We start from the raw sequence: 27,421 nt of genomic DNA on the forward strand, positions 1-27,421 counted from the left end.
GGCTATGATGTGGGAGGGGCTCTGAGGTTGTGGGGTCTGTGATGTGGGAGCGGCTGAGGGGTGGTGGGGGCTGTGATGTGGGAGGGGCTGTCAGGTGGTGGTGGCTGTGATGTGGGAGGGGCTCTGAGGTGGTGGGGCTGTGATGTGGGAGGGGCTGTGATATAGTGGGGGCTGTGATGTGGGAGGGGTTTGAAGTTGTGGGAACTGATGTGGGAGGGGCTGTGAGGTTGTGGGGTCTGTGATGTGGGAGGGGCTGAGGGGTGTTGGGGGCTGTGATGTGGGAGGGACTGTCAGGTGGTGGTGGCTGTGATGTGGGAGGGGCTCTGAGGTTGTGGGGTCTGTGATGTGGGAGGGGCTGAGAGGTGGAGGCTGTGATGTGGAGATACTGTTCTGGGTAAATCAAACTTCATGGGTGCCTTGGAATAGCTAAGCTTAGTTACATTTTATCTTGTTAAAATAGACACAGGTTTGTCAGGTTCATCCTTTCACAAATACTGTATTATGGGGCATATGTATCAAAGCTTGACGTGACATAAAATTGTGAAATATATATCACCAACCAATCAGCTCCAAATTATCATTTCTTAAACACAGCCTGCAAAATGTAAGGTAGAAGCTGACTGGTTCTTGAGATATATCTCACAATGTTATCTCACATCAAGCTTTGATACATATACCCCTAAATCTTTAATAAATACGTACAATACAGGAAAGTGTCCAGGTGGTGGCACTGATGCTATTGCTGTCAATTTGAAAGAGTTATTTACATGTCATGCCTTATAATCACCCTGATGAAACATATATATGTACAGATCCGCAGAGAGAATAAATCTTCTCTGAAAACTTTAAACATACCATCCCTGTAAATTGTTCCTGGAGACAGCCTCCTATTAGTCATGTGTTTATAGTGTGTCCCTGTCCTGTAATAAGGTAAGAGGTTACAGCTGCCTACCACTAGCTGTCACTGGCTCTCTCTGCCGTGGCTGAGTTTGCAAGCTGTTGCAGCAGTGAGAGGCTGTTATGGGGAATTGGCCTGTGTTATCCTCCCTCCCTATCAGATGGGTCAGATTCCCAGCCCAGCCTTTTGAACAGCAGCCAAAGTATCGCTCGTTCTAGAACGTCCCATCTCTCTCTCTCTCTCTCTCTCTCTCTGATAGCCAGAGCAGAAGTCAGAACCAATAATCCAGGCAGGATCTGCCAGCAGCTCGTGTTAGTGAACATCCTAAACTTTTTTCCAAATATAAGAAAGGGAACAGCCTGTTTACATCACATTTTGCCAAGAAAACAGGCTGTTAGCATGGGCGTAACTACTATCAGTACAAGGGGTGAAGCTGCTATGGAGCTCAGAGCTTATCTTCCTTGTCAAAGTTACATGTGTTATATACATTTTTCACCATTGGGTGGTACATAGGGGCCCTTACACACTTTTCTATGTGGCTTTCAAATGGGTTGGGTATGAAATCCCGGCTGTCAGGATGCCGCTGGTCAGAATACTAACAGCAGCATCCTGACACCCATAGGATCGAAGGGTAAGTATTTTCCAAACCCTGACCCCGCCCACCTAGTGCCTAAGCCTAACCTCCCCTTCCCCGGTGCCTAAACCTAACCTCACCCCCTTGTGCCTAAATCTAACCTCCCCCTCCCTGCACCCTAATCCTAACACTCCCTCCCCGGTGCCTAACCCTAACCATCCCCCTAGTGCATAACCCTAACCCTGCACCCCAACCCTAACCTCCCCCTAACACCCGGATGATTACCTTCAGGATGCCGATGGTCGGGATACAGGTGCCAGGATCTCGACCTGTCGTGATTTCGGCACCGTTATTTAGACCGTCGGTATCCCGCATGCCGGGTTGCCAACTACATACCTAGTTACGCCTTTGACTGTTACTGTAGTGTCTGCAACACTGAAATCTACATTTATTTTGGAGGGGGGTAGCCCCGCCTCCTGGATTTGGTCATGCTCCAACTCCTTCCCTGTACCTGGATTCTTGTCACCTCCTGACAGCCCTGCCTGCACTTGCCCTCGGATCCTCCCCTCCTGGATCTCAGAGGGGAACTTTATAGTACCGGCAAGTAAAATATACATATACTCTGTATCATTTTTTGTGCTGTACTAGACTGTTAATGTAAAATTGCAGCATTAGCCTGTAAGCCATACTATGCTGCTATTTAATTGGTTTTACCTTGTGCAGTGCAAAACATATTATTTCCATACATATGTGTCCTCTTCCATCTTTGCCGCTTTGACAGCAAACGTGCGCATACATCGCACTGTGAGACTTGCAGCACATGCGTGTGACACGGTATGCCAGGATACAGCAGTGCAGCAGTGTTCGCACCATGCAATCCTATGGATCACGGGTGCAAACGTAGAGTGCGTAACTGGTCACGGGTGCGCAACTCGTGCCATACATGTGGAGGGAGGTTACAATGTAGGCACACCGCTGTGGTGGAATATAAATTCAGAGCAATGTGGTGGCCCATAACTCTCTCCCCATCTGCCCTAAGGGCATGCTGAGCTAAATTGTAGGTGGTGGGAAATGCCCAAATGGTGGATTAACATGCACCTGTCACCTACACATAATCGAAGAAGCCATTTTTGTGGGGCAATCTAACATGAGCATGCAACCTATCAATTCACCAGGAACAAGTATCTCATGTACAGGAGGCAGACAATGCCTTAGTGAAGTCAATAACGCCTTTCAAACTGAAATTGATAGTATGGGCACTGATTTACAATCTGAATGTCTGGTCTCTGTGCATGTGGTGGACATACATAACCCCGTTTAGATTATTATTATGTATTTATTAACAGTTTCTTATATAGCGCAGAATATTATGTTGTGCTTTACAATTGGAAACAACATTAATAGAACACAACTGGGTAGCAACAGACAGACATAAAGGTAAGAGGGCCCTGCTCGCAAGCTTACATTCTATAGATGGGGCAGTCCCACATTTATGGGATGGAACTGTTGGTAAGCATGTGCGCATGGCAGTGTGGGTGGATGTTTAGGGGCAGGGCATCATGCATAGGGAACGGGGCAATCGGCACCAGCCGTAGGGTGCATGCCACAGGGTCCCTTGTAGGTCCTGGCAGCTCTGCAATAGCACTGTTGACTGCAGGGTGCCTGGTGCGGGTGCAGGAAGCCACATGCAGGTGTCACGGGACAGCTACAGTATAGTCCCATTCCAAGGGCCCTGCGTCCTGGTGACAGCACCACTCACACTCCCCTAGTTATACCCTTGTTTAGGGGAGAAGACAGGCTAGCACTTCCTAAGCATTTGGTGGCCATGCCTCCTGTGCACTGTCCTGTGGAATACATCTACAATATTGAGAGATATGCAATATGGACTATGCAAATTATGGTTTACTCGGTTACTCTGACATATTTGATAATCGTAACTAAAGTGTATGTGACTACTCTCCTGAAATGTCCAGGGGTTCCCCTGCACTCCCAGGGGAGTAGACCAGCCTCATGGATCCTGCTCACTTCCCCAGAATGTTAAAGTAGGCATGTAGAAAGCTGGCCTGGGTCCGGGTAAAGGGAGTGTGGCCTAATCGTGGGAGGCGTGGCTATGTCCCCTTAGTGAAGAATAAAAAAAAATTGTGCGCTGGGGAGAAGGGTGCTGTGAGCCCCTTTAGCCTGGCACAAATCCAGGGAGGAGGCGTGATCAATGTGATCGCTCCCTCCCACAAGCAGCAGAAACTGCTGGTGCAGCGAGCAGTCTCCCACTGCAGTGCAGCCAGCACACACGCTGCTATGTGCTGGGCTGCCTGTGAGGTAAGAGGGGGGTGGCGTCAGACCCGGGCCCCCACTGTGCCCCTCCAGCAAGACCTGGCCCGGGTAATTAGTATCCACTCCCTCCCCCTCAGTGCTCCTGGGCAGGGACAGACTGGGTCTGTATATCAGCCCTGGCAGTCCGTCCTGCATGCATGTGTGCCTTAGCTGCACTGGCTTGTGAAGGGAGGTGTGGTTATTTTAAGGGGGCATGCCGCAAGTCATGGGGGCTTGGCCTCACGGTTCGCCCCCGTCTCTTCCCGGCCCAGCACAGCGCACCGCCAGCCCATCAATGCCTCCACCCCTTCCGTCTTTGTGAGATCGTCGTGAATCCGGGGTCGAGGGGTGGAGGGCAGGAGACACTTCCTTCCTCCCTCCTCGAGCCGGTCCTAAGGCCATTGGACCTTCTGGCATATGCCAGAAGGGCCCGATGGCCAGTCCGGCTTTTCTCCTGGGTGTCATACACCCACATTTCTCTATTACAGTAACCCCTATTCCATTGGTAGAATGTGGCAGTGCTGAATGTGCAGATATTTTTTCTAAGCTAGATAATAATTTTGTCTAGGAACAATATGCCAGGAGCTACTGATTCAGGGAAGTAGCCCAACTATTGTTCACCAAACAGCCCAGGGACAAGCACAGCAATATTGATGGGAGGAATTCCAGCTTTGCTTTTCCCCAGAATATTTAATCTAGTATTTGTTGTGTATATATATGCTATGTAGTTAACATTATGAGGGAGATTTACTAAAGTGCAGTTATGACAAAACACGTGATGTTCTATGTGCGGTTGGTGCAATATATGAAAGGCAAAGCTGCAAATCAAACCACAAATTATTTTTGAAAGCACCAGCTCTGAAGCCGCCATCGCACTCTTTACACATGGAAAGAATAAAAATTGTGCAATGCATCATGCTGCGATTTTCAAAACTGCATGCCAATTTAAAAAAATAAATAAATGAGTTGTGGTTCACACTCTTAACACTAGAAACTGCCTGCATGTGCATGAACATAAGTGCATGCTGACACTTGTAGTACCACAAATGAGCATTATAAATGGTGGCCCCATTATGAAATAAATGTTACACTGTCTTAAATAAATAAAATATTATTACACCTATTATAAAACAAATAGTATTGCACCTAATAAAATAATAAATTAATATTGCCCTCACAATATACTGTACCTCCATATTGTCCTGATTTAAATGGGGCCATCCCAATTTGGAAACCCTATTCTCCTTACCGAGTGATACCGCTTTATCCTGAAGATGAGTCATATCATATGTCCCACTCATTGCAGCAGTCAATGGTTCCTTTTATGGGTAGGGAATGAGATGGAAGGTGGCATAGTACGGGTCGAATTCCATTAGATGCGAAAAGCCACGATAGGCGAAAAGTTTTTGCTTTTCACCTGTTTTCCACTTTTTGCCCTATTCAATTGCAGGAAGTTTTCGCCTGTGCGAAAACTCCATAGGTAAAGACAGGCGAATAAGTTTCTCCACCATGAGGCAGGTGAAATGTAGGTGCAAAATCTCTATTTTGGTGTACAAATGTGGGGACTTGATTCAGAACCCTTTGGACACCCACCCCCCCCATGTCTAATAAGGCAAAAAAATTAAAAACGTAAAACGATTTGTCATATTTGGGGCAAAAATTTATAAAGTGTTGGAAAATGGGTAAAAAATAGGGGGCCTGATATTTTGGAGGACTCTAAGGTTGAGAAAAGGCAACAGGTGTATTTTTGAAATTTTTTAAATCTTCACTTTAGAGACACCAAAACATACTAGTACCTATTTACATGTACTCCAAATTTAACTATGGTACTTATTTTTCTAAAAAAAAAAAACACATTGTTTTATATAATTTTTTTCACCCCTATGCTAACATGCATAGAACAGCCTTTTGACTCAATATAAGATCACTAAATACTTTTATTAGGGCTATTAATACTCTTCTATATTGATACACTTTTTATAGGGTACAGACTGATTTCCCCAAAATATGCTGTCCTTTTCGCTAGTTTTGTTACTCACTACATTCGCCTATCCGCGATTTTGCCTGTTTTGGAATTGAATAGGAAGAAAAGCGGGGACGCTTATGGCGAAAACATCGCGCCCAAACAGGTGAATGAGGCAAAATCATCGCGCTTTTCGCCAATCGCTGCTTTTCGCCTCTAACTTAATTCGCCCATATGTCGGAAGAGTACTTTGCAAACCACATAGTATGGTCATACCATTTCTCATGCTAGCGTTGCCGCAGGGCACTTATCCCACTTCCTAAACATCAAAAGTTAGCAGGTATGCAATAATAAAACATTTTCTCCTTAGCCAATAAATAATTATTGTCCCCATTCTTAATAAATCAATGTTCTTAATAAATCAATGTTGTCTAACTAATAAACACTTATCTTTTTGTTTTTTGTTCTAACAGGCCAGATAGCTCAGACCACATGTCTGTCAGATAAATGTCTGAAAAAATAAAATCATACTTTGCTTCTGGCACAAATGCGGTTTGTGATTTTCTAAACTGCCACTTATTCCATGCGTTTTGCATTAAATTCCCATCATGTTCTGGACAAACTTCCCAGCAAAGAGTAGTTAGTACATGTGGGCAGTGCAGTAAAGGTAAGTACTGTATGATCAATCAGATCAGTGTAGGGTGATGCTCGGCTGATTGTGGACTGATAGTCTAATTGTAATGTTTTACAGAGTGTTACATTGGTGATCATTCTTTTAGTGTAGAGCAGTTTCATATGTGTTCTCACATAATGTTACTGTCCACCTCCTTCCACAGGTGTGTGCCCAGGGTCACCATTAATTGGTTCCTTCTTTTCAGGGAAATCAGTGTACTGTTATTACATAGAAGAGAAACCAAGAATCTGATATAATTTAATAGATAAATATTTATTTAATAAAATATAGTTTAACAACTTCATGCCTGAATACTTTTCATGCTTGGGGCATGTGTAATAACAGGAGGTGGGTATGGTGCCGAAGTGTGGATGCAATGTGTGGCACTGACCGTTCCGACAACTGCAGCTATTGATTTCGGCAGCTGTTGTTGCCACACCACACAGCCAGAATATGCAGCCAGGGACTGGTGTTTACAAAAAACAATATATATATATATATATATATATATATATATTATATATATATACATATATATATATATAATGTATTTTTTTGATTAACCACAGTCACTACAAGCTCCGACCAGAAGTCAAAAGATGGAGAGCGCATACCTCCTAACATTTGTAATTTTAGATGTGTGACTTCCCTTCAAAAAGGGGACGTGGCCTATCAGTAAAGGGGATGAGTTATCAATGCACGTCCCTGTTAATAGCACTCAGGGGACAAGCCCTGCACTCCTGAAATTGCTGCTCTGCCCCCAGGCTCTCCCTTTACAGTGAAGAGTTACGGTGTGCACCCACTACTCTGCTCTGCTATTCACAGCAGCGGGCAGAGCGATCTCCCCCAACCCCCCCCCCCACCCAAGTGACACTGAATAGCGGCACTGTCCCGCCAAAAGCGTGACAGTTGGGTGGGACGAGAGTGCGATTCGCCAGAGAGGACAATTAACACTCTCCCTCTTTGGCAAAATGTTTTTTTAATTATGTATAATGTAACTCTCGTAGTATTGTGCACTCCTTGTATATATACAGAAAGGTTACTCACTGTCCGCAATTGGCACAATCATGGATTCACCGGAATGCAGGACATAACATGACAGGTTCTCCTCTATCTCTCTAGCTGTAATGAACAGGATTATTGTAAAAAGCCTGATGGTAGTGAAGTGAAATGGAGTCTGTCTGCAGTTGCCGAAGATCAATTATTAGTGCTATATGAGAACAGCACTTCCAGCAGCGGGACTGGGTTGTCCGAGTGGCGGCAATCGGAGACCCCGTCAGATGTTCGGATATAGCACTGATAATTGATCTTCGGCAACTACAGACAGACTCCATTCCACTCCACTACCATCAGGCTTTTTACAATATTCCTGTTCATTACAGCTAGAGAGATAGAGGAGAACCTCTCATATTATTTCCTGCATTCCGGTGAATCCATAATAGTGTCATTTTCGGACAGTGAGTAACCTTTCTGTACATATACAAGGAGTGCACAATACTACGAGAGTTACATTATCATTATTTCTTGTGGACCCCTTTTACACCAGAGCTAAAACCTGGGGTTTTGCTTGGTCTACCCAGGTCGCAGCTCAGTGTAAAAGGGTCCCTGAAAAATAACCCAGGTCAAGTGACCCTGCAATCAAACCCAGGTAGCTACCATGGTCGGACTCATGATGGACCTGGGAATGGTGCAGTGTAAACAGTGCAACCCAGGTTATCCGACCTGGGTCATGCCTAAAATAAGCTGAAGGTTTTATGACCTCACAAGTTTAGCAGGGTAGACCCAGGTTCAGTGTGAATGGGCCTGATCTGAGAATAACCCAGATCGATGGTGCTGTGTAAACAGTGTCTGACGTGGGTTGGAACCATGTCTGAAAATCTAGGTCGAACCTGGGTTTTTGGTGGAAAAGAGGTATTAGAGGAGAGATACTTTGTAGCAGTTCCATATTCAATCCCATTGTATCGTTATTTACTGTATATACTGTATGAACTCGCATTCAAAATAAGGCTGCTGTCTTTGAATAATCGAGTGTTATTGTCTTCCCAAATTGAATATTACACAGATTTTTATGTGTATTTAATTTTATATTAATAAATATTTTAATTTAGTTGTGGTCACTTATTCAAACTAGTGTTCCACGTCTTTTTTTCTTGTATTTTTATTAACAGGTGGCAGAACCAACTGTTTGAGCAGCCTGTTTGATTAGGATTCATCAACTGGCTGATAATCGCACCTACTTTTAATTCTGTCGTTTCTGAGAAAGCCTGCTATACGGACTATCAATAATGAGGACATTGAGCAATAGCTAATCTGTGGAGGGTACAATTGGTAATTTGATCCCTCAGCTCTGCACCACTTAAGGATCTCTTTCAAGTGGTAAATCAAAAGTCTGGCATATATCATTGCACAGACTATGGCTATAGCCAGCTTTTTATGAGGCCATTTTACTGATATTTATGTATGTAAGTAAACTTCAAATTATATATTGTACCTCTATGGCCTATTACTAAGTAGTTATTAGAACTCTGACTCCTTCTAGTTAATTTAATTGTTCTATCTAGCACTTCCTTTACTGTTTTACTACATGTTTAAAGAAGTAAGGAAGTAGAGATTACAATATGGTGAGCATAAAATCCGCTCGCAACCTTCTGACCACTGATTTAGTAAGAAAACAAATCTGTTGGTGAGATTCCAGTTTTGGCTCATCGAACTTAAGTCCTAGTCCTTTATTTACTAAACGACAGCTTTTTTGCACACAGAATTTAAAACAGCAATATAATTAATAGAGATGTGCGGTTCGGTTTTCCTGAAACATGAACACACCAAAACTTAGGGCTTCAAAATTGACTTGAGTCAACGTTCAGAATCACTTTGTGTTTCCGGTGGAAGCAAGTCCTGGCACGGATCTGCTTTTAGTTCAGGACTCAGATTTAAAAACGGAACTCAGGTTTTGGATTGCATGTAAACAGGTCTTAATTACATGATTTTAGTTGTTTTATCAATTTTTTAAAATTGTTTTTTATCGATTTTCATTGATTTTTCAGGAATCCAAAGCTGAACCAAAATTGAATCCAAACCAAAACACTTAAGCATGGTTTTCCCAAAATCAAAACATGATGATGAATTAAAACCAAAACACGGGGGTCTGCGCACATCTACTAAGAACACATTTAAAGGCTTTACTGCAAACCAAATATAGAAGCAGGAGCTACGTGTACAACACCCAATGGCTGAAGCATACAGTACAGCTATTTTATTCAAAACAGGTCCATGAGGCTGAGCATGTTAACCAAAGCCTGGGAGCACAGACTAGTCCACTAGTAGTCTCATGCATACCTCCATACAAGTCCTTCTAGTCAAATCCAGAGTTGACAGATGGGTCAAGTGTATGTAAATGAAAATCCAACAAGAATGGCCTGTTTAAAGTTTTAAATTTTTCATGGTTTTTTTTTTTTAATTCACAGAGGCAAAATGTCTAAGGGACCTGCAGTTGGCATTGACCTGGGCACCACCTACTCTTGTGTAGGTGTTTTTCAGCATGGAAAAGTGGAGATTATTGCAAATGACCAGGGTAATCGGACCACCCCAAGCTATGTGGCCTTTACGGACAGTGAGAGACTCATTGGGGATGCAGCAAAGAACCAAGTGGCCATGAACCCAACTAACACTGTGTTTGGTGAGCATGAGTAATGTGGGATTCCATCAGGTGGGAATATAGTGACTACAATTATAATGTTAAATATTATTGTCATACTTATTTTGCTTGCACTTCATGTTGAATATCACAAGTTAAAATGCCATTCATTTAGACAGTACATGTTATTGCAGATGCTAAGCGACTGATTGGTCGCCGTTTCGATGACACAGTTGTACAGGCCGACATGAAGCATTGGCCTTTTACAGTTATAAATGATGGGGGAAGACCCAAGGTTCAGGTTGAATACAAAGGGGAGGTTAAGGCATTCTATCCTGAAGAAGTCTCATCCATGGTCCTCACCAAGATGAAAGAGATCTCAGAAGCCTACCTTGGAAAGGTGAAATTTATGTGAACTTATTAAAATATATATTTTATTGACGATTATGGGGTAAATTTACTAAGCAGTGGGGATTAAAGTCCTAGCGGGAAGAGGGGGAGGGGTTTCTGTGGTTTTCCAGCAGAATTACATCCTATACATTTACCAAGGTGAAACACACCACAAAAGAGAAACCACACTCTTCAATACAATTTAATAAATAAGTACCATCAATATTTTTACCACTAGATTATAGAAACTCCAGATTTACTCCGGTTCTTGGCTGATTTGACTTTAGGATTTATAGTGGCACTAATAATAAGTGGAAAACCCATGTTTTGCACTTCTTATTAATGCCGTTTTCAATTTTGAGGTCAAACACTCAGAGAAATGGCAACTGCTTTGTAATTATACCCCTTAGTATCTGTCAGAAAAGGTCCATATTTGGAATATTTACCCATAATAAAATCTTTACTGTCAATATCATGTTATATAAAGAACACTAATGAAAAAATATTTTTAAACTTATTTTAATCCGAAACACACAAACAAAAATAAGTGTACCTTTTTCAAATCTATTGTTTTTTTCTTAGACAATCAATAATGCAGTGATTACTGTTCCGGCATACTTCAATGATTCCCAGAGACAGGCAACTAAAGATGCTGGAACCATTTCAGGACTAAATGTTCTGCGCATCATCAATGAGCCGACAGCAGCTGCCATAGCTTATGGCCTGGACAAGAAGGTAATATTAATAGATAGAACTCAGATATTTCATGTGTGAATGTAGATACATAAAACATTGGCTCAATCAAAGCATTCACTCCTCTTTGTGGTGGTCACACCTAGGTGGGTGGTGAGAGGAATGTCCTGATTTTTGATCTGGGTGGAGGCACTTTTGACGTCTCTATTCTTACCATTGAAGATGGCATATTTGAGGTCAAATCCACAGCTGGCGACACTCACTTGGGTGGAGAAGACTTTGATAACCGTATGGTTAACCATTTTGTTGGAGAATTCAAACGCAAGCACAAGAAAGATATTACCGAAAACAAGCGTGCTATTCGCAGACTGCGAACAGCCTGTGAACGTGCCAAGCGTACCTTGTCTTCCAGTACCCAAGCCAGCATTGAGATAGACTCCCTCTTTGAGGGTATTGACTTTTACACATCTCTTACCCGTGCCCGATTTGAGGAGCTCAATGCCGACCTCTTCCGTGGGACTTTGGAACCAGTTGAGAAGTCATTGAGGGACGCCAAGCTGGACAAAGCCCAGATTCATGATATTGTCTTGGTTGGAGGGTCTACACGCATTCCAAAAATACAAAAACTCCTGCAGGACTTCTTCAATGGAAGAGAACTTAATAAAAGTATTAACCCAGATGAGGCAGTGGCCTACGGAGCTGGTAAGGATGTATTTTTCCTGTTAAATCACATGACAGTTCTTTCATTGCTAAATGACACGTATTTCAGATTATTGCTAAATAGGTGTTACATCATAGAAACTAGTCAGTAAATTGATGGTATTTTTAGAATTATTCTGACTCTTTAATAGGGATAATTAGCATGTGCAGCTAATTTCTGCTCGTAAAATATTTTCTGAAGTAATAGCAAGGACCTAGCAGTTCACAGATGCTACAGTAGGAGACTGGTAAGGCTACAGGGAGAAATATTTACAGTACTTGGTGGAAGAGGTGGCAAATGGTTTATTGTCTGCTGGCACTGAAGTTTTGTCGTAGATGACACAGCACTTAGGGCCTAATTCAACAGTGCACGATCGGGAATCTGCGCAGGCACCAGACCCGTTATGCGAAAACGGGTCTGCGAGCCCGCACGTAAACTGTCTGCAGACTGTCAGCTGCTGTTTGGGGGCAAGGAGGAGGCGGCGACAGCCTCTGTTACCCGAAACGGAGTCGTGTCGCCGCCGTTGGGGGGAAAGGTAAAGAGGCTACGATCTCTGTCAGCTGATGGAGATTTCCTGGCCTCTTTCTTGCAGCTGCGATGGCCGGCTGCATGACTCCATGGTTCACCTTAGCTGGCCGATGGTCCGCAGAGTATCCGATGCTGCGTTGGTCAATGCAGCTCGGATACATAATGCAGCAGGAGGTGTGATGCCTCCTGCTGCATTAGCATATCAGCGCAGATGGAATAGCTAAGCTGCTTGCGAGCAGCTTAGCTATTCTGTTTGAAACTGAATCAGGCCCTTAGTACAATGAATCCACAAGAATAAAATCATCACCGCACATGCATCCAAATTGTGTCCATCCAGAGTCGTATATCTAATTTTGGGTGCCAGCTGGGAGTAGTAAAAATGTAGTGAGCGGTCCAGTGTGGTGATCAGGAGGAGGGCCATATGAAGAATTGTGGGGGTCCCAGGGAAACTAAGTTGTGGGGGCCTTCTACAATAAATTGCCCTCTTACCTTGTTCCCCTCCAATATGGCTACAGTGTCCCCCCTGATGGCCCCCTCACAGACCCCTGCTGTCTCTCCAGCCCAGTGTTTCCCAACCACAGTGTCTCCCCAGTACCCAGCCCCCACATGTACCTTCTATGTTATCCAGCTGCCCACCATGGCTCCTCTGCTGCCTGCTCTGTCTTTCAGTGGGTGCAGCATTGTGTGACGTCTTGACGTCAAGTGTGCTGTGCCAATTAAACAAAAGTAGCTCCCAGACTGTCCCTGTTGGTACCTGCCTACGCCCTGCTGATCATGCAGCTGTGCTTTTAGTTGTGCCCCTAGTCCCACCATTGCTGGGCCAGTGTGTGGAAGCCCTCCTGTGTGGGGGAGCCCCGTGATGACTGCCTCTGTCACCCCCCCCTTAATTCGGCTTTGCCTGGAGGTGATGGAAAGCATGCACGGAAATGGTCTGTCTTATGGGTGTGTAATGGGAGGCAGTGTCATGGGCACGTCAGTGAAAATGGCTGTAAACACAGATGCTCACATAGGTGCAACCGACCGATGGTGGCATTTATGGATGCAGCTAACAGTAGTACTGTGTGTACGGGTGCCGATAGTGGGATTCTCAGTCCATGCACATTCAGACGCATAACCATACACCAGGATAGGGTTTTGTAGTGGCATTTTAAGTATAAAATCTCAGGCTGGTGACCACCAATAGATGCAGCTGTGGGCGCCTCTGTGTCCACAGCTGAATCAGGCACATTAAAATTTCAACCTGGCTCCTGGCTTGGTGTGAAAGGGTCAACCTGGATTGCATGTCCCGGGATCTCGACAAAGGATTATTTCTTTGATCGACCCAGATAAGCTGCAGCCTGAAAAAGCAGATCCGGGTTATTTGACCCGGGTCAAGTTTAAAAATTGTTGATTGGCTGTGGATGCAGAGGCCCGCCTCAAGGGAGTGACATGCAGACAAGGGAGCAGTGTAAAGGGTGAAACCCGAGAATAACTCAAGTCCAACATGCAGTGGGAAAGGGGTCTAAGCAGCTGAGACACAGCTTGAACTTATGTACATTGACCCAACTCAGACACACGATTTTGGTCTGAAAGTGGTATAATCTATGATTTGAACATTTAGGTTGTATTAGTAGTTAACATGTTATTGTGCTCATACACAGTGCGATGCACCGTGTAGTGCGACTGTCTATCCGTCATCAGACGGATCGTGCTATCCCTGCCGACAATCGTGCAGTCCCCGCTGACTGCACGATATGCCAGCTCCCCCCTCCTCCATCTGAATGGGATCGTACATCGCATCCCAGATCAGATGAACATGCGGGAAGATCTGGAGATGCGATATACGATCCCACGGGAGCGCGCAGCACGATATCAGGTACAATATCATGCCTATTCACAGCACGATATAGCACCTATATCATGCCGTGTATGGCCACCTTAAGGGAAGCTACGTATCTAATCTACTTAGGCTGAAATTCACTTTTGTCACTAATCATTGATTATTAAAGTTTTGCTGCCCTGACTTCCTGTCTCATACTCTTTCATTAGCCGTTCAGGCCGCAATCCTGTCTGGTGACACATCTGAAAATGTTCAGGATCTTCTGTTGCTGGATGTGACCCCTCTATCTCTCGGTATTGAGACAGCTGGTGGTGTCATGACTGTGCTCATCAAACGCAACACAACTATACCCACCAAGCAGACCCAGACCTTCACCACTTACTCTGACAACCAACCAGGAGTCCTCATCCAGGTAATGTTGGAAGACAGATCTATTGTGATAGTCTAGAACAGACCTCTCCTGTTACTTTGATTGAGGGCCATATGTCTGTTAAAACTATGGGGGTGATTCAGTAGTGGACGGAATTGCAAAGCTACACGCAGGCAGCTTTGCAATTCCATCCTTGCAATTATGTTAGAGCAACAGGAGGCTTCTTGCCACCTGCATGGATTACTTATCTGAGCTGCCTCTAAGGATGCAGCATTTGATAATCTGTGATCACATTTATGGCTGAGTGACCCATGGGGTCATGCAAGCCGGCCACCGCAGATACAACAAAGAGGCCAGGAAATCTCCTTCAGTCAATGGAGATCCTTGCCTCTTCCCTTCCCCCCCCCAACAGTTTCGGGAAACAGAGGCTTTCGCCACTCCCTCGTCGCCCACAAACAGCAGCACTGTCAATCACTGACAGTCTACTGCTGCTCTGCGCGCGAGCACGTAGGACCCATACTGCACATGTGCAGTACGAGTGCAGAGTCTGCGCAGTTCCCCGACCATCGGGAGTCTGGTCTATATTGCATGCACTGCTGAATGCAAATACTATTTTAAAAATTATGTTCTCTTTTAGACCATGGGTGCCACATACAGCTCACGGGCCACCAATTGGTCTTGAACGAGAAAATATTTTAAATGTCAATATGTAAATATGCTGGGCATTATTGTAGAGATGCACAGTTTAGTTTTCTAGAAATCGGAATTCACTAAAATTTCAGGAATGCAGATAGATCGGAGTTGCAGTTTTGATTTCCTGAGGAGAACCGGACACATCAGATTCACGGTTCTAATCTTCCCACGGTTCAGAATTCAGATTTGAAAAACAAATTTTGGATTTTGGACTGCATAAATTACATGATTTTAGCTGTTTTTAAAATCTTTTTAAATTTTTTTTTTTTGAAACCTAGATCTAAAACCAAAACATTTGAAAGTAATTTTGCAAAACCAAAACACAAAGATGAATCCAGATCTAAAACCAAAACCAAAACACGGGGGTCAATCTCTACTTTGTTGGGAATTTGGATCTTATCCAACATACTGTAGGGGGGAATTCAATTGCACACAATATTTTTTGTGCGGTAAAAACTGGACTATAATGCGATTTATTTTTTCAGGCAATTCAATTACCATCTGGTTTTCCAACACAAAAAAATTTCGGGTGAAAACACATATAATCTTGGATAAATCACTGGATCCATGTGTAATCGCCATTGTGGCTTCGAAAAAACAGCTTTCATCAGAGATTATGGTTCACCTGCCCCCGGCATCTTGTCAGCAGCCCTGCACATGCTGCTGTGTGCTAGGCTGCAGTGGGACTGCGCCCCCCAGACCTCAGTGCACAGTGCTGTTTTTTTCTTAAATTTTCTAAGGGGGGCATGGTCACGCCTCCCTCAGTTAGGCCAGGCCCCTGATAAATTCCGACCAGAGCTAATTGAATTAGGCGATAAAGTACCATGGCTGATTGAATTCCCCCCCTAGATGGTACAAACTTGCAACAAGATCAAGCATGTTGTGATGCACATTTTGCAAAGGCAAATTGTTTCTGCATGTAGGGAAATGCTGCCTGGTTTATCAAGCAGCACAAAAACTGAGCAACTTTATTTTAATACTATGCCCCCATCAACTCTAAAGGGCTTTGTGGCGTCATTAGCATAAAGTCACAGATGCAAGACCAGCAAGAGGAGCAGACACAGATGCTCCAGTGTCCTACTCAGAATCAGGGCCTCATTCAGACGCAGTCGGAGGATGCAAGCGGTCGCTCAGAAACTGGCCGGCCACTTGCATCCTGACCGGCCGCCTCTGTTGCGGTCGTTAGGCTGTGGGTTAACACCCACAGATCTAACGCCCGCTACGGTGATGGACGCGATGGTCAGAGACCATCGCGACCATCGGGGCTTACGACGAGACCCTAGGGTAGGGTCTCCCTTGTCGTAAGCCCCAGAGAGCTTCTGGCTCTGTCTGAGCCGGAAGCTCTCCACTGACATCACTAGTGATGTCAGTGGGGCCTCCCCCAAACGGTAGGCGTTCCCATGGGAACGGCTCCATTTGGGCTGCCACCCCCCCGGCCCGCCTTCCAAACGGGGCGAGCTGTCAATCAACATCGACAGCTCGCCCCCTTTGGATTGAGACCCGCTACGACCGGCGCTGTCGGTCGTAGCGGGTCTCACGCATGCGCACAACGGCGCCGTCGCCATCGTGCGCATGCTCTGTGGGGGGGTCATCGACCTGGTTCGAGCGCATCGGCGCTAACGACCGGGTCTGAATGACCCCCTCAGGCCCAACAACTTTTTAACAGCTAACTGAACCAAAAAAATTGGGAAAATTGGTGCCTCTGTCATATACACGGTAAGGTGAATATACATTGAGCTCCCGGCCAAGACCTCTTAGATAAACTGCAAAGTGTATGTGTAATGATTATAATTATCTTATATTTAAATGAGAAAGTGCATAACAAGAATAGGCAGAGCTCTTCGGTAGCATACACAATTTCATCCATACGTGCGCTAAGCCACCTACCTGCTGCTGCCCAGGAATGCCCATCCATTTTCCCCGACATTTCTGATATCGTGCTTCTCGATCACAACAACACCTCTGTGCATATGCTCTGTGCAAAACCATACAGTAGGAGTTTTTAGAAATTTTAGCACACGCGCAGTACCAAAAGATCACTCAACTAGGTGAACATCAGCAATTTGTGCGGCTCTGATTCAGGTCCCAATCTTTTCTTTTTGTCCTTTACACAATTCTTAGAATAACAGACCGGTCATACACAGATACTATTGTACGTAGTAATTTTCACTTTCATTCCAGACAAGTATACAAGCTGACATTTTTACATAAAAACACGATGACTCCTTGTGTTTTTAATACCCATCAATGTAAGTTTATTATACATATACTCTACATATTGTTGTCATTTAAATTTTTTATCTACGCCATGTTCTATTGTTCTATTTTCTATTTTTGTAAATTGTTAATATATGACTTTTTGTTTCAGAAATTCTTGAACTATTTGAGCCAGTTCAAAATGAGGTCAATCCATTCAGATTTACATTTCCATGGAACCAATTTCTAAAATATTGAAATAATTTTTTGTTTTGACCAACAGGTTGTGTATTTTATGTCAGCTAGTCTGTTAACTGATTTTTGAAGTAAAATAAATTTTTAGGTTTTTTTGCCTATCAGTTAATTCATTTATTTTTCAATTCAAATTTGCCGTTTGAATGGAAATATTTTACAAGTAAGATGCAATCAAGCCATTTAGGCTTAAACAAGTTTGAACTTGCTCAAATATGGTTAAATCTGTTCACCTTGTACAAATTTATTGGGGACTTTTTTCCTGTATTGAATTAACCGGAGGTCAGAGAACTTTTAGGTTGGAACAACCCAGATCAACAAGCTCACATTTGAAAACAGTAGCTATATATGGGAACTACACAGTATGGGAAATCTGACTTATTAATTTGATTAGACTTATGATTTATCTTGCCTTTCCTAATAACATTCCATAAGTCTTATGATTGCTTTAACAACACACAACTTATTTTAAGTCAAGTTTTTAAAGGGGGACACTGCCTTCAGGTTAAATCTATTTTTTGTAGCCTGCAAACAAGATCCTTTGTATAAATTACAGTGATATCCAATGCTGAAAAATTAGCATGTTTATTCCAAGGTAATGAAAAGAAAGACATGTGGATGGATTGTATTTTGTCTGAAGACGTAGCTCCCCTTTAATTTTCTGTAGAGATGTGCAGTTTGGTTTTCCAGAAAATATAACACACACAGATGTTAGGGTTCTGAATCAATTTAAGTCCCGGCTCAGATCACTTTGGGGTACCGAGACGAATCGAGTCCTGACTCAGATCATTTTTGGGGTTCCGAGAAGAACTGAGGGCCTGAGTCAGACCCAGTCGCAAGCGCTGAGCGCTCGCAACCGGGTCAATGGTGGCCCACGCATGCGCACAACGGAGCCGGCTCCGTCGTGCGCATGCACGAGAACCGGCTAGCGACGGGCAGCGAGCTGTCGATGTTGAGTGACAGCTCACCCCATTTGGTGGGCGGGCTGTGGGGGTGGCTGCCCAAACGGAGGCAGGCCCCACTGACATCACAAGTGATGTCAGTGGAGAACTTCCGGCTCTGTTAGAGCCGAAAGCTCTCTGGGGCTTGCAATGAACGAGACCCTACCACAAGGGTCTTGTTGCAAGCCCGATGGTCGCGATGGTCTTGCAAATCGCGACCATCATCATGGCCACTCGCTATAGCTGTGGGTGGTCACCCACAGCTATGCGAGCGGCCAAGAGGCCTCTCCAAAAATAAAAAAGCCCGGCCCTGATTCAGAGCGAGCACTCTGTCAGAGCGAGCGGCTCTGAATCAGGCCCAGAGTCTCAGGTCGGGCCTGCTATAAGTTCGGATTTAATAAACAAAGTTTGGGTTTTGGATTGCATGTACACAGATCCAAATTACATGATTTTAGCTGTTTTTATCAATTTTATAGAAATTCAAAACCAAAACAGAGAGGAAGGGAAACATTTAGATAAAAAACTAAACATTTGACCGTGGTTTTGCCAAAATGAAAACCAAAACACAGGGGTCCACGCATATCTCTAACTTTCTGTGATGTGGTATTCCACAACTTTACCACTAACTGTGATGTAGAAATTTATACAGATTTTTTTACATAAACGGGATTTTCCTATATGTTTCACTTGTGATGTAAGTCAGGGAACGTATTTAATGATTAACTGGGTAAAGGGCTTTACCAGACCACATTAAACTACACAGAGTGGTAACAATGAATACAAAAGTTGTATTGGACACTTGAAAATGAGTTGAAACAGTGTAGACTTACTTATATAAAGTATTAAAATTCCAAAAGTAAATTTTAAGTAAAAAATTCTGTATTTTAAACTGAATGAGCAAAGGAAGATAATATGATATTTATTCATCCCATTTTTTATTTTATTATATTGTGAAGCTGGTCCCACGGATAAATATTTGGATACAATTATTGCAATGTGATGCAAAGGTTATGGGCAAAAAATAATAAGACAAAAAACATAAATGAGAACTTTAATTGTTGCCACTGTTGAATACAGAGAGCTTTACTCATCTGCTGGATTCTTTATATAGGTGACAATTGCTACAGTGTCCGCTCAAGACTAATATAAAGTACTGCACTCTTAAATGGAGAAATAGGGATGGGAGAACAAAAAAAATACAAATAATTAACATGTAGACATGCTATTTAATTAAATAAACAGCAGAAGTAAAACATTTAAAAATACCAGATTTGGCTGATACTGCTGTGGTTTTAAGGACAATGGACATGTGAAGTTACAACACATTTACCTTTTTTAATGTAGATTTCAGATTGCTATTAGTTTAACAAAAAAGTCATTTTTACTTAGTTGAATTATGAGAATTGTATGAGAGATTTATATTACCTTTTAAATCTGTTTCATATTTGTAACTCTGGACAAAGTACATTAATAGTTTTACAATAAAAAAAAAATCTGGATATACAAGATGCCTGGAGACTGAGACTGTTTGACCTTTTAACTAAACATGTTACAAGTTCAAACAGTAAAGCTCAAAACTACATGACTTGCCCCCAGATTGCCTAAGCCTACTATATATTCTTTATTTTTTTGGTAGGTGTTTGAGGGTGAAAGAGCAATGACTAAGGACAACAACCTTCTGGGGAAGTTTGAGCTGACCGGAATCCCACCAGCTCCTCGTGGTGTTCCCCAGATCGAGGTGACCTTTGACATAGACGCTAATGGAATCATGAATGTGTCTGCTGTAGACAAGAGCACCGGGAAGGAAAATAAAATCACCATAACCAATGACAAGGGTGAGTGATGCCTACATCAACAAACAAGAGTTAACTGAAGAATTTTTTTTATTTTTTATTGAGGTGTTCATTGATAAAAACTTTGTGCCTGACTACAATTTTCTAGAGATTTGACCTTTTTAACAAACACTCTGGTTGGGTGACTTTCTCTAAAAGGTGGTCATTACTAATTGATTTAATTTTCAGCAAACAATAAAATCATACCAAGTCTGAAAATATCAACATTTTATTTACTGAATTTTTTTTCCAAACTGCTTTGAGAAATTATCTCTGGATCCCACACAATAGTTATAGGGCATAATACTCTGCAAATCAATTTTACCAACAGATCTTTTTGAGGAACACTATACAATTTCTCAATGGTACATTTTTTATTTTTGGCAGGCCGTCTGAGCAAGGAAGACATTGAGCGCATGGTTCAAGAGGCTGACAGATATAAGGCTGAAGACGAAGCTCAGAGAGAAAAGATTTCAGCCAAAAACTCACTGGAGTCATTGGCCTTTAACATGAAGAGCACGGCTGAAGATGAGAAGTTAAAGGACAAAATTAGTCCAGAAGACAAACAGAAAATCTTAGATAAGTGTGATGAGGTCATCGCTTGGTTGGACAAGAACCAAGTAAGCAATCCATGTAATTTTATTCTAAATGCTTTCTTTATTTTATGGTGCACAGCTGGACAGTATGTAATACAAAACTTTCACATAGAGTCTATTATAATGAAATTTCAGGAACACTAATAACCCTTAACGAATTCATTATTCTTGTCATCTCCATTAATCCCTTGTGCATACTATATTCTCAGTCCTACTGTAAATATCTAGGATCCACACTTCAGCAAAGTTGGAGACTATATGCAGAGAAATATATTTGGGGACTTCTCCAACACACAGACTGTCTTATTGGCAATCAACGGTTTAATTCTACTTCCACCAGCAGTGCCTTTAAATGAGATTTACACCTTCAGACCAGGGGGTAAATTTACTAAGTTGATAGTTTCAGTCAGATTCTACTTAACACTTAACTAGCACCTTCTAGAAGATAATAGCTAGAATCTTATTGGTTGCTATGGGCAACATCTCCAATTCTAAAAACTTTCATCTTAGTAAATTTACTATATATATATATATATATTATATATAATTTTTTTTTTTTTTGTTAAACTAGATACTTTTATGCAATGCAATGTGCACAAAGGAGCGGAATTCTTTCCCAATACAACATAACTCTTCCAGTTGATATATAAAAATATCTGAAAAGTACAGATCCTGGAAAAGTTGTAGGCGTGCACAATATATACAGTAACCTGAAAATTGGAAATACATTTGGGGTGGTGGCAAGCATTGTAGCACTGGTGAAGTGGCTTGTACCCCTTTGTGAGTGGGCACCACAACTTCAGTGGCAAGCTGAGAATAAGCTTATTCTGACTCTAAAGCTTTTTTCACTGTTTATTTTACTATTTTGCTTCCACTATTAATTTTATTGCTATTTTCTACAATTCTTCTGTGTTGTCTCCTGTCCATTACATCGCTAATTCTTCCACGTGTTTCTGCTTTGTCCCATTAGATGGCTGAGAAAGAAGAATATGAGCATCAGCAGAAGGAGCTGCAGAACCTGTGCAACCCCATAATCACTAAGTTATACCAAGGTGCAGGTGGTGCTGGGATGCCCGGTGGAATGCCAGGAGGCTTTCCCGGAGCCGGGGGAAGTGCAGCTGGTGGTTCTTCTGGACCCACCATTGAAGAAGTTGATTAACAATCTCCACCGACACTCAGTAGCGCAAGTTGCCCTCCACAGTTCTGCTTTGCCACACTCAAGACTCTTCATAGGCTGTCAGATTCTGCTTGTGCTTTGTTGCTGTTAAATGAGATTGTTAAATCCTTAGTAGCCTTCTATAGCCTGCAGTTACATTTCACTATACAGGACAATGTGTTTTATTCTAGCAGTGCTTGTCCTCCTCGTTCACTCTACTTGATTAAGTTCTGTACCTTTCACTGTGTATCGGAATTAGTCTTTGGCGCTTGTCAGTATTGTCTGATGGCGCCAACCTTCCCCATTCTGTTCTATAAAGTCTTAACTCAGATACGTCAACCACAACTTATATTATTAGGATCCCTTTTTTATTCATGCTGTCCACCATGTATTGTATTGAAGAGCCACTAGAGAGAAGTGTATCAAAGCTTCTAAAGAGAGCAGGTGGTGAAGTTGCTCATAGCAAGTAATCAGCTTCTGCCTACTGTATCAATTTATACAGTAGAACGCACTTAATTAATTATAGCTAGAAGCTGATTAGTTGCTATGGACGGCTGATCACTCAATATGTGTGCAAGCATCAATCAAACCTTAGCATAACTTAGGGGCATATGTATCATTATTCACAAAGGAGACCGGTAATTTTCAGGCTTCCAATGCCTGTTATTGTGTCTTTTTAATTAGATTTTTTTCACCCCATGTATCAATGTTGAACTGGCTTATATGAAAACATGATAAACTATAGCTTTTGCATTTTTTTTCCTGTATTTATAACATTTTTAACCTATTTCTATTGCATCTGACTTTAGGCAAATGCCATAAATATTCGTTAGCACTGCGCATGCGCTAAGTGTAGCAATATTGGCGTAAGCACTAGTTCAACTGTCCTTTCTGTATACATATATATATTATATATATATACATATATATATATATATATATATATAAATGATTGAAAATGATAGCATTTAAATTAATAAATGCATTAACATTACTGGATAAGGTTACAAAAAAAAAAACAATTTCTGTTCCAAATTACGCTTTCAGATTATGCCGATAGTTACAGAATCCATGAGGTGAAAAAAATCAGAGGTTAGATTTTGATACATATAAAAATTAATGCAATTCAATTCATCTCTATGGTTCCGCAACTGTTGTGCACTATTATTAATGCAGACAAATAACGTAACCAAAGATGCAATAAAAATGAAATAAAATAAAACACCTCTGCAAAAAACATAAAAATGTTATGAAAACACAAAAAAGCCTTCAGACTGCATTTTATTGCAAAAACAGCCTTGATACATGTGACCCTTAATATAAAAGAACTGTCAGACAGCAAATGTGTGGCATTAAAATTTGGTCATATTTATTTTTGACAAACATATTTTCAGTTTCTATTTAATAAAATTACTTTAAGAAGAATGTGAAGTATATGCTGGCAGAAATATTAACGGACAGGGAAAATCAACTAGATCAAACACACAGCACATTTGCTAGCTCTCCACCCAACTTTACACATTGGGTCCATCCAGATAGATGGAATCGTCACTCCCAAATAACGAAGTGTCATGAGATCATGCCCAATAAAGCATAAAACTCTATAAAATTGTGCATAACAGCACAAGTGCCATTCTATACAGCCACACCAATCAATTTAAAAACTCACAAACCAAGCCCAAACTGGAACAAAAAGGCAAAACTCTGCCTTACAGCTTTTTTTAAACTTTCCGCCCTCCATCCCAACAAGCATCTCTGGTTGAACCCTACGCCAATCAATAAGACAAATTAATGCTGGGTACACACTTTGACGATGCATCCGTAAGCAGACTGTTCCGCCATCAGAGCAGCCGAATGGTAACCTATACACATTTACGAATTGGTCACTCAATGTGTTTTGGCTGGCACCACAACTGGCTGCCCAGTTAAGATGCCAGTGGTCCCTGCAGCAAGCGTATGGGCAGTCGGCTGGTTGCCCGTGCATATAGCCCGTTGCATCTTTCACTGTGTCGGAATTGGCTGTGTTGCTAGCCCAACCTGATGTGCCTGTGAACTACAGTATGTTAGATCGATAGAAAGAGTGATATATTGCCAAGTGTGTTCCCAGCATAACTGATGCTGCCCTGCACCACAATGACTGGCAGCCTTGGGGTTTAATATTCCTCTGGCTGAATCTCTCAGACCTCCGTCTTCATTATTCATGCAAATCTTAACAATTCTTTTTTATTTCAACTTCCAAGCTGTTCCATTACTCAGCTTTATGCTCCATTAGCGCTGATAGTCAATGTTTTAGTAATCCTGTATACAGTATGTCATGCTGCATGTGATCAACAGTATGTGCTGGAATGTGTAAGGCAGAAAAGCCCTGAACTTAGTTTGGTAAATCACAAAAACTTCCAACAATAAACATGGATACCGGGATCTTTAGAGATAAGTGCCTTCCGGATTGTCTTCCAGGATTTTGTGTAAACCAGTGAACGAGAATATTCTCTCATGGAATACATTTCCTGTCTCAGCATGTAGCCCTCATATTGATTGTTTTCCTTATTTTTTGTGGGTTCCCATTATTAGTAAGACAAAACTTTTAAAAAGATGAAAGCATATTGAATAAGCTAGTGCAACCAGAGCAACTGTGGGGTAACCCATAAATAAATCCTTAACTTGCATTGGGGATTTAAAAATGCAAATTTTGAATTAATGGCTATGGATAAAGGCCCAATGGTGTTATTTTAATCAAGAAATAAATTAAAGAGTTAAATCCTGTAGTCTATTTGTGAATGGGTACAATGCCATGGTTTTCTTCAGTCCGTACAATGGAACTTAGGGCCTGATTCAGACCCGCTCGCGAGCGCATAGCACTCGCAAGCGGGTCAATGGTGGGCCACTGTGCACGCGCGGTGTGCGCGAGCCACGGAGCGAGTGAGAACTTTTCTCGCTCCGGGGCTCGCTACAAGATGGGGTGGCTGTCAATGTTGATCGACAGCTCGCCCCGTTTTGTAGGCGGGTAGGGGGGGTGGCTGAACAAACGGAAGCGTTCCCTTAGGAATGCCTGCCGTTTGTGGGCGGCCCTACTGACTTGTGATGTCAGTAGTGGACTTCCTGCTCTGTCAGAGCAGGAAGTCCACTCGGGCTTGCGAGACCTGAGACCCTACCACAGGGTTTCCTCGCAAGCCCAATGGTCGTGATAATAGCGACCATCGCCAGGCCGCCCGCTAAAGCTGTGGGTGGTCACCCACAGCTTAGCGAGTGGCCTGGAGGCCGGGTGGAAAAAAAACAACTCCCTGATTCAGAGTGAGCACACGCAAATAGCGAGCACCTCTGAATCAGGGCCTTAGACTGGCAATTTCTATTTCAAGTGTATGCGTTAATGTTCTATGCCATTTCTCCACCTAGGCTTCCTACAAAAGGACACTGCTTATTACCAGGCATCAAAGAGGCTTGCTCATGGCAATTACTCCCAGCTTCATTTGATCACCATCAATGAAACACTTGAAATGTTCCTCATATCAGAGCACATAGCCAGTTATTGGTCTAGGGCAGCCTGTGGCTCCCCAACTGTTTTCAAACTTCCAATCAATCATAGACTATGGCTGGCTTGGGATGTTTTTCCTCAACTGCTAACCTACAAGGGTGCCAACCTCTGCCCTTAACCATAACAGTCAGTATCCCCGAGGGCTTGAGATAGAATTTATTATAAAAATGTTCACTGGCTCCTTTTAGTGATTTAATCCCATCACTCATTACCAGTAAATTAGTGGTTGCTTTTTGTTTTTGTCTTTTTTTTTTCAATCGTTCCATGCCAAGACATTTATGGTTTATTTAACTTTTATCATCCAATATGTACAGTCTCTGCTGTGTCTATTGGAGGCTTGATATGTGCCAATTTCATTTTCTCATTTGATAGTAATAAAACACTGTGTAAACAAAGCCTATGTTTGCTTTTTTTCTCTTATTGGGAGTATCTAGGTCAATTATTGATTGAAAGACGAGTATTTATTTTCTTTGTACACGAAACATAGAATTGAGACTGACATATGTTCTGATAATAGACAAAGGAATATAACAAGGGAAATGCCTTAATACAAAAATAAAGTTTACGATTTAGCACACAAGTTTAATTGGTAGTTATAGTTACTAGTTAGTTAAGGGATTTGAAAATTTGAAAGTAGTGGAATACTGAAGCTTATTCAAGTGAGTCCAGAGCAGAGGAACAAATAGTAGTTTGTATGTTCACATTATGTGTGTTTTATGCTTTTTGTAGCTTTTCTTCCAGTCTATGCTGTGTCTATGAATGTTAAACTACTTTCTAGTTTGCTGCAGCTTATTTTCAGTTAAAGCAGCTGTTAGAAGGGAGGGGACCCTCCGTCTTTAATTATAGTTTTATTTTCTCCGTCATGAGGGCACAGCTCATAAAACTACTAATAGATGGGCCTAGTTCCAAAATTGTTTACCCGTACATCACTTGGAACTATTAAAAGTCAAGCCGGTGACGTGATTAGGTAACAGAGTGGTGCAAGTGACCAATCCCAGCACGGGGTTCTTCTACAGTAGATATTATATAAAGTATGATGTGAAACTGCCAGTGGGCCACAACAACATGGTGGTCTCTTCCATGTTATCATGGCATTAGCCACAGTCAGATCAAGTAATTAAAGGATAATGCCACTCAAAATTGAAGGTTAAAGTGATATTCTATTTAGAGATTCACGGTTCTGCTTTCCATAAGTCTGAATCCACCAGAATTTCATGAATCCAGACAAATCCGAATCGCGGTACTGACAGATTTGAGTGGTGGCACTGATCCTCCTGTGGTTTGGAATTCAGATTTGGAAATCCGTAATTTCAGATTTTGAATTGCAAAAATTACCTGATTTTAGCTGTTTTGTGTTAAAAATTCCCAGATCCAAATGCAAAACCAAAACACTTGAGGGTGGTTTTGCAAAAACCAAAACACGAAGATGAATCCAGATCCAAAACCAAAACACAGGGGTCAGCGCACATCTCTAATTCTGTGATTTAAACATCAATGCAAGATTCAGCAGTACTTCCTTTATTCCAGTTATCCAACACACTCAACAGGTCCCTTGACCTTTGTACTTGGTAGAGGAGGCTGTTCATGCTCTCGCTGGCAGAATGTTGGCTCTCATTTTTGTAATGCTACTATTCATTTTCAAGTGGGACGGAAGTGGTACAAATTGCCAAA

The 27,421-nt window shown here is 42.3% G+C and overlaps 1 protein-coding gene across 4 annotated transcripts in view; it reads left to right on the forward strand.

Annotated features, from left to right (window-relative positions):
* The window catches only part of LOC148526771 (heat shock cognate 71 kDa protein-like), a 28,343-nt gene extending 2,198 nt beyond the window's left edge, over positions 1-26,145 (forward strand). The window contains exons 2-10 of one of the 4 annotated variants that reach the window (XM_088469838.1): positions 8,587-8,794; positions 9,883-10,094; positions 10,247-10,452; positions 11,025-11,177; positions 11,282-11,837; positions 14,392-14,594; positions 20,271-20,469; positions 20,854-21,086; positions 22,033-26,145. In XM_088469838.1, coding sequence (XP_088325964.1) covers positions 9,890-10,094; positions 10,247-10,452; positions 11,025-11,177; positions 11,282-11,837; positions 14,392-14,594; positions 20,271-20,469; positions 20,854-21,086; positions 22,033-22,221 — 1,944 coding nt within the window. In that variant the 5' untranslated portion in view covers positions 8,587-8,794; positions 9,883-9,889 and the 3' untranslated portion in view covers positions 22,222-26,145. The other 3 variants (XM_088469836.1, XM_088469839.1, XM_088469837.1) reach the window with 3 other exon arrangements.
* Positions 26,146-27,421: the final 1,276 nt, after the last annotated feature.

The sequence above is a fragment of the Taudactylus pleione genome, unplaced genomic scaffold (genome assembly GCF_031769625.1).
Source record: "Taudactylus pleione unplaced genomic scaffold, aTauple2 ptg000094l, whole genome shotgun sequence".
Lineage (NCBI taxonomy): Eukaryota > Metazoa > Chordata > Amphibia > Anura > Myobatrachidae > Taudactylus > Taudactylus pleione.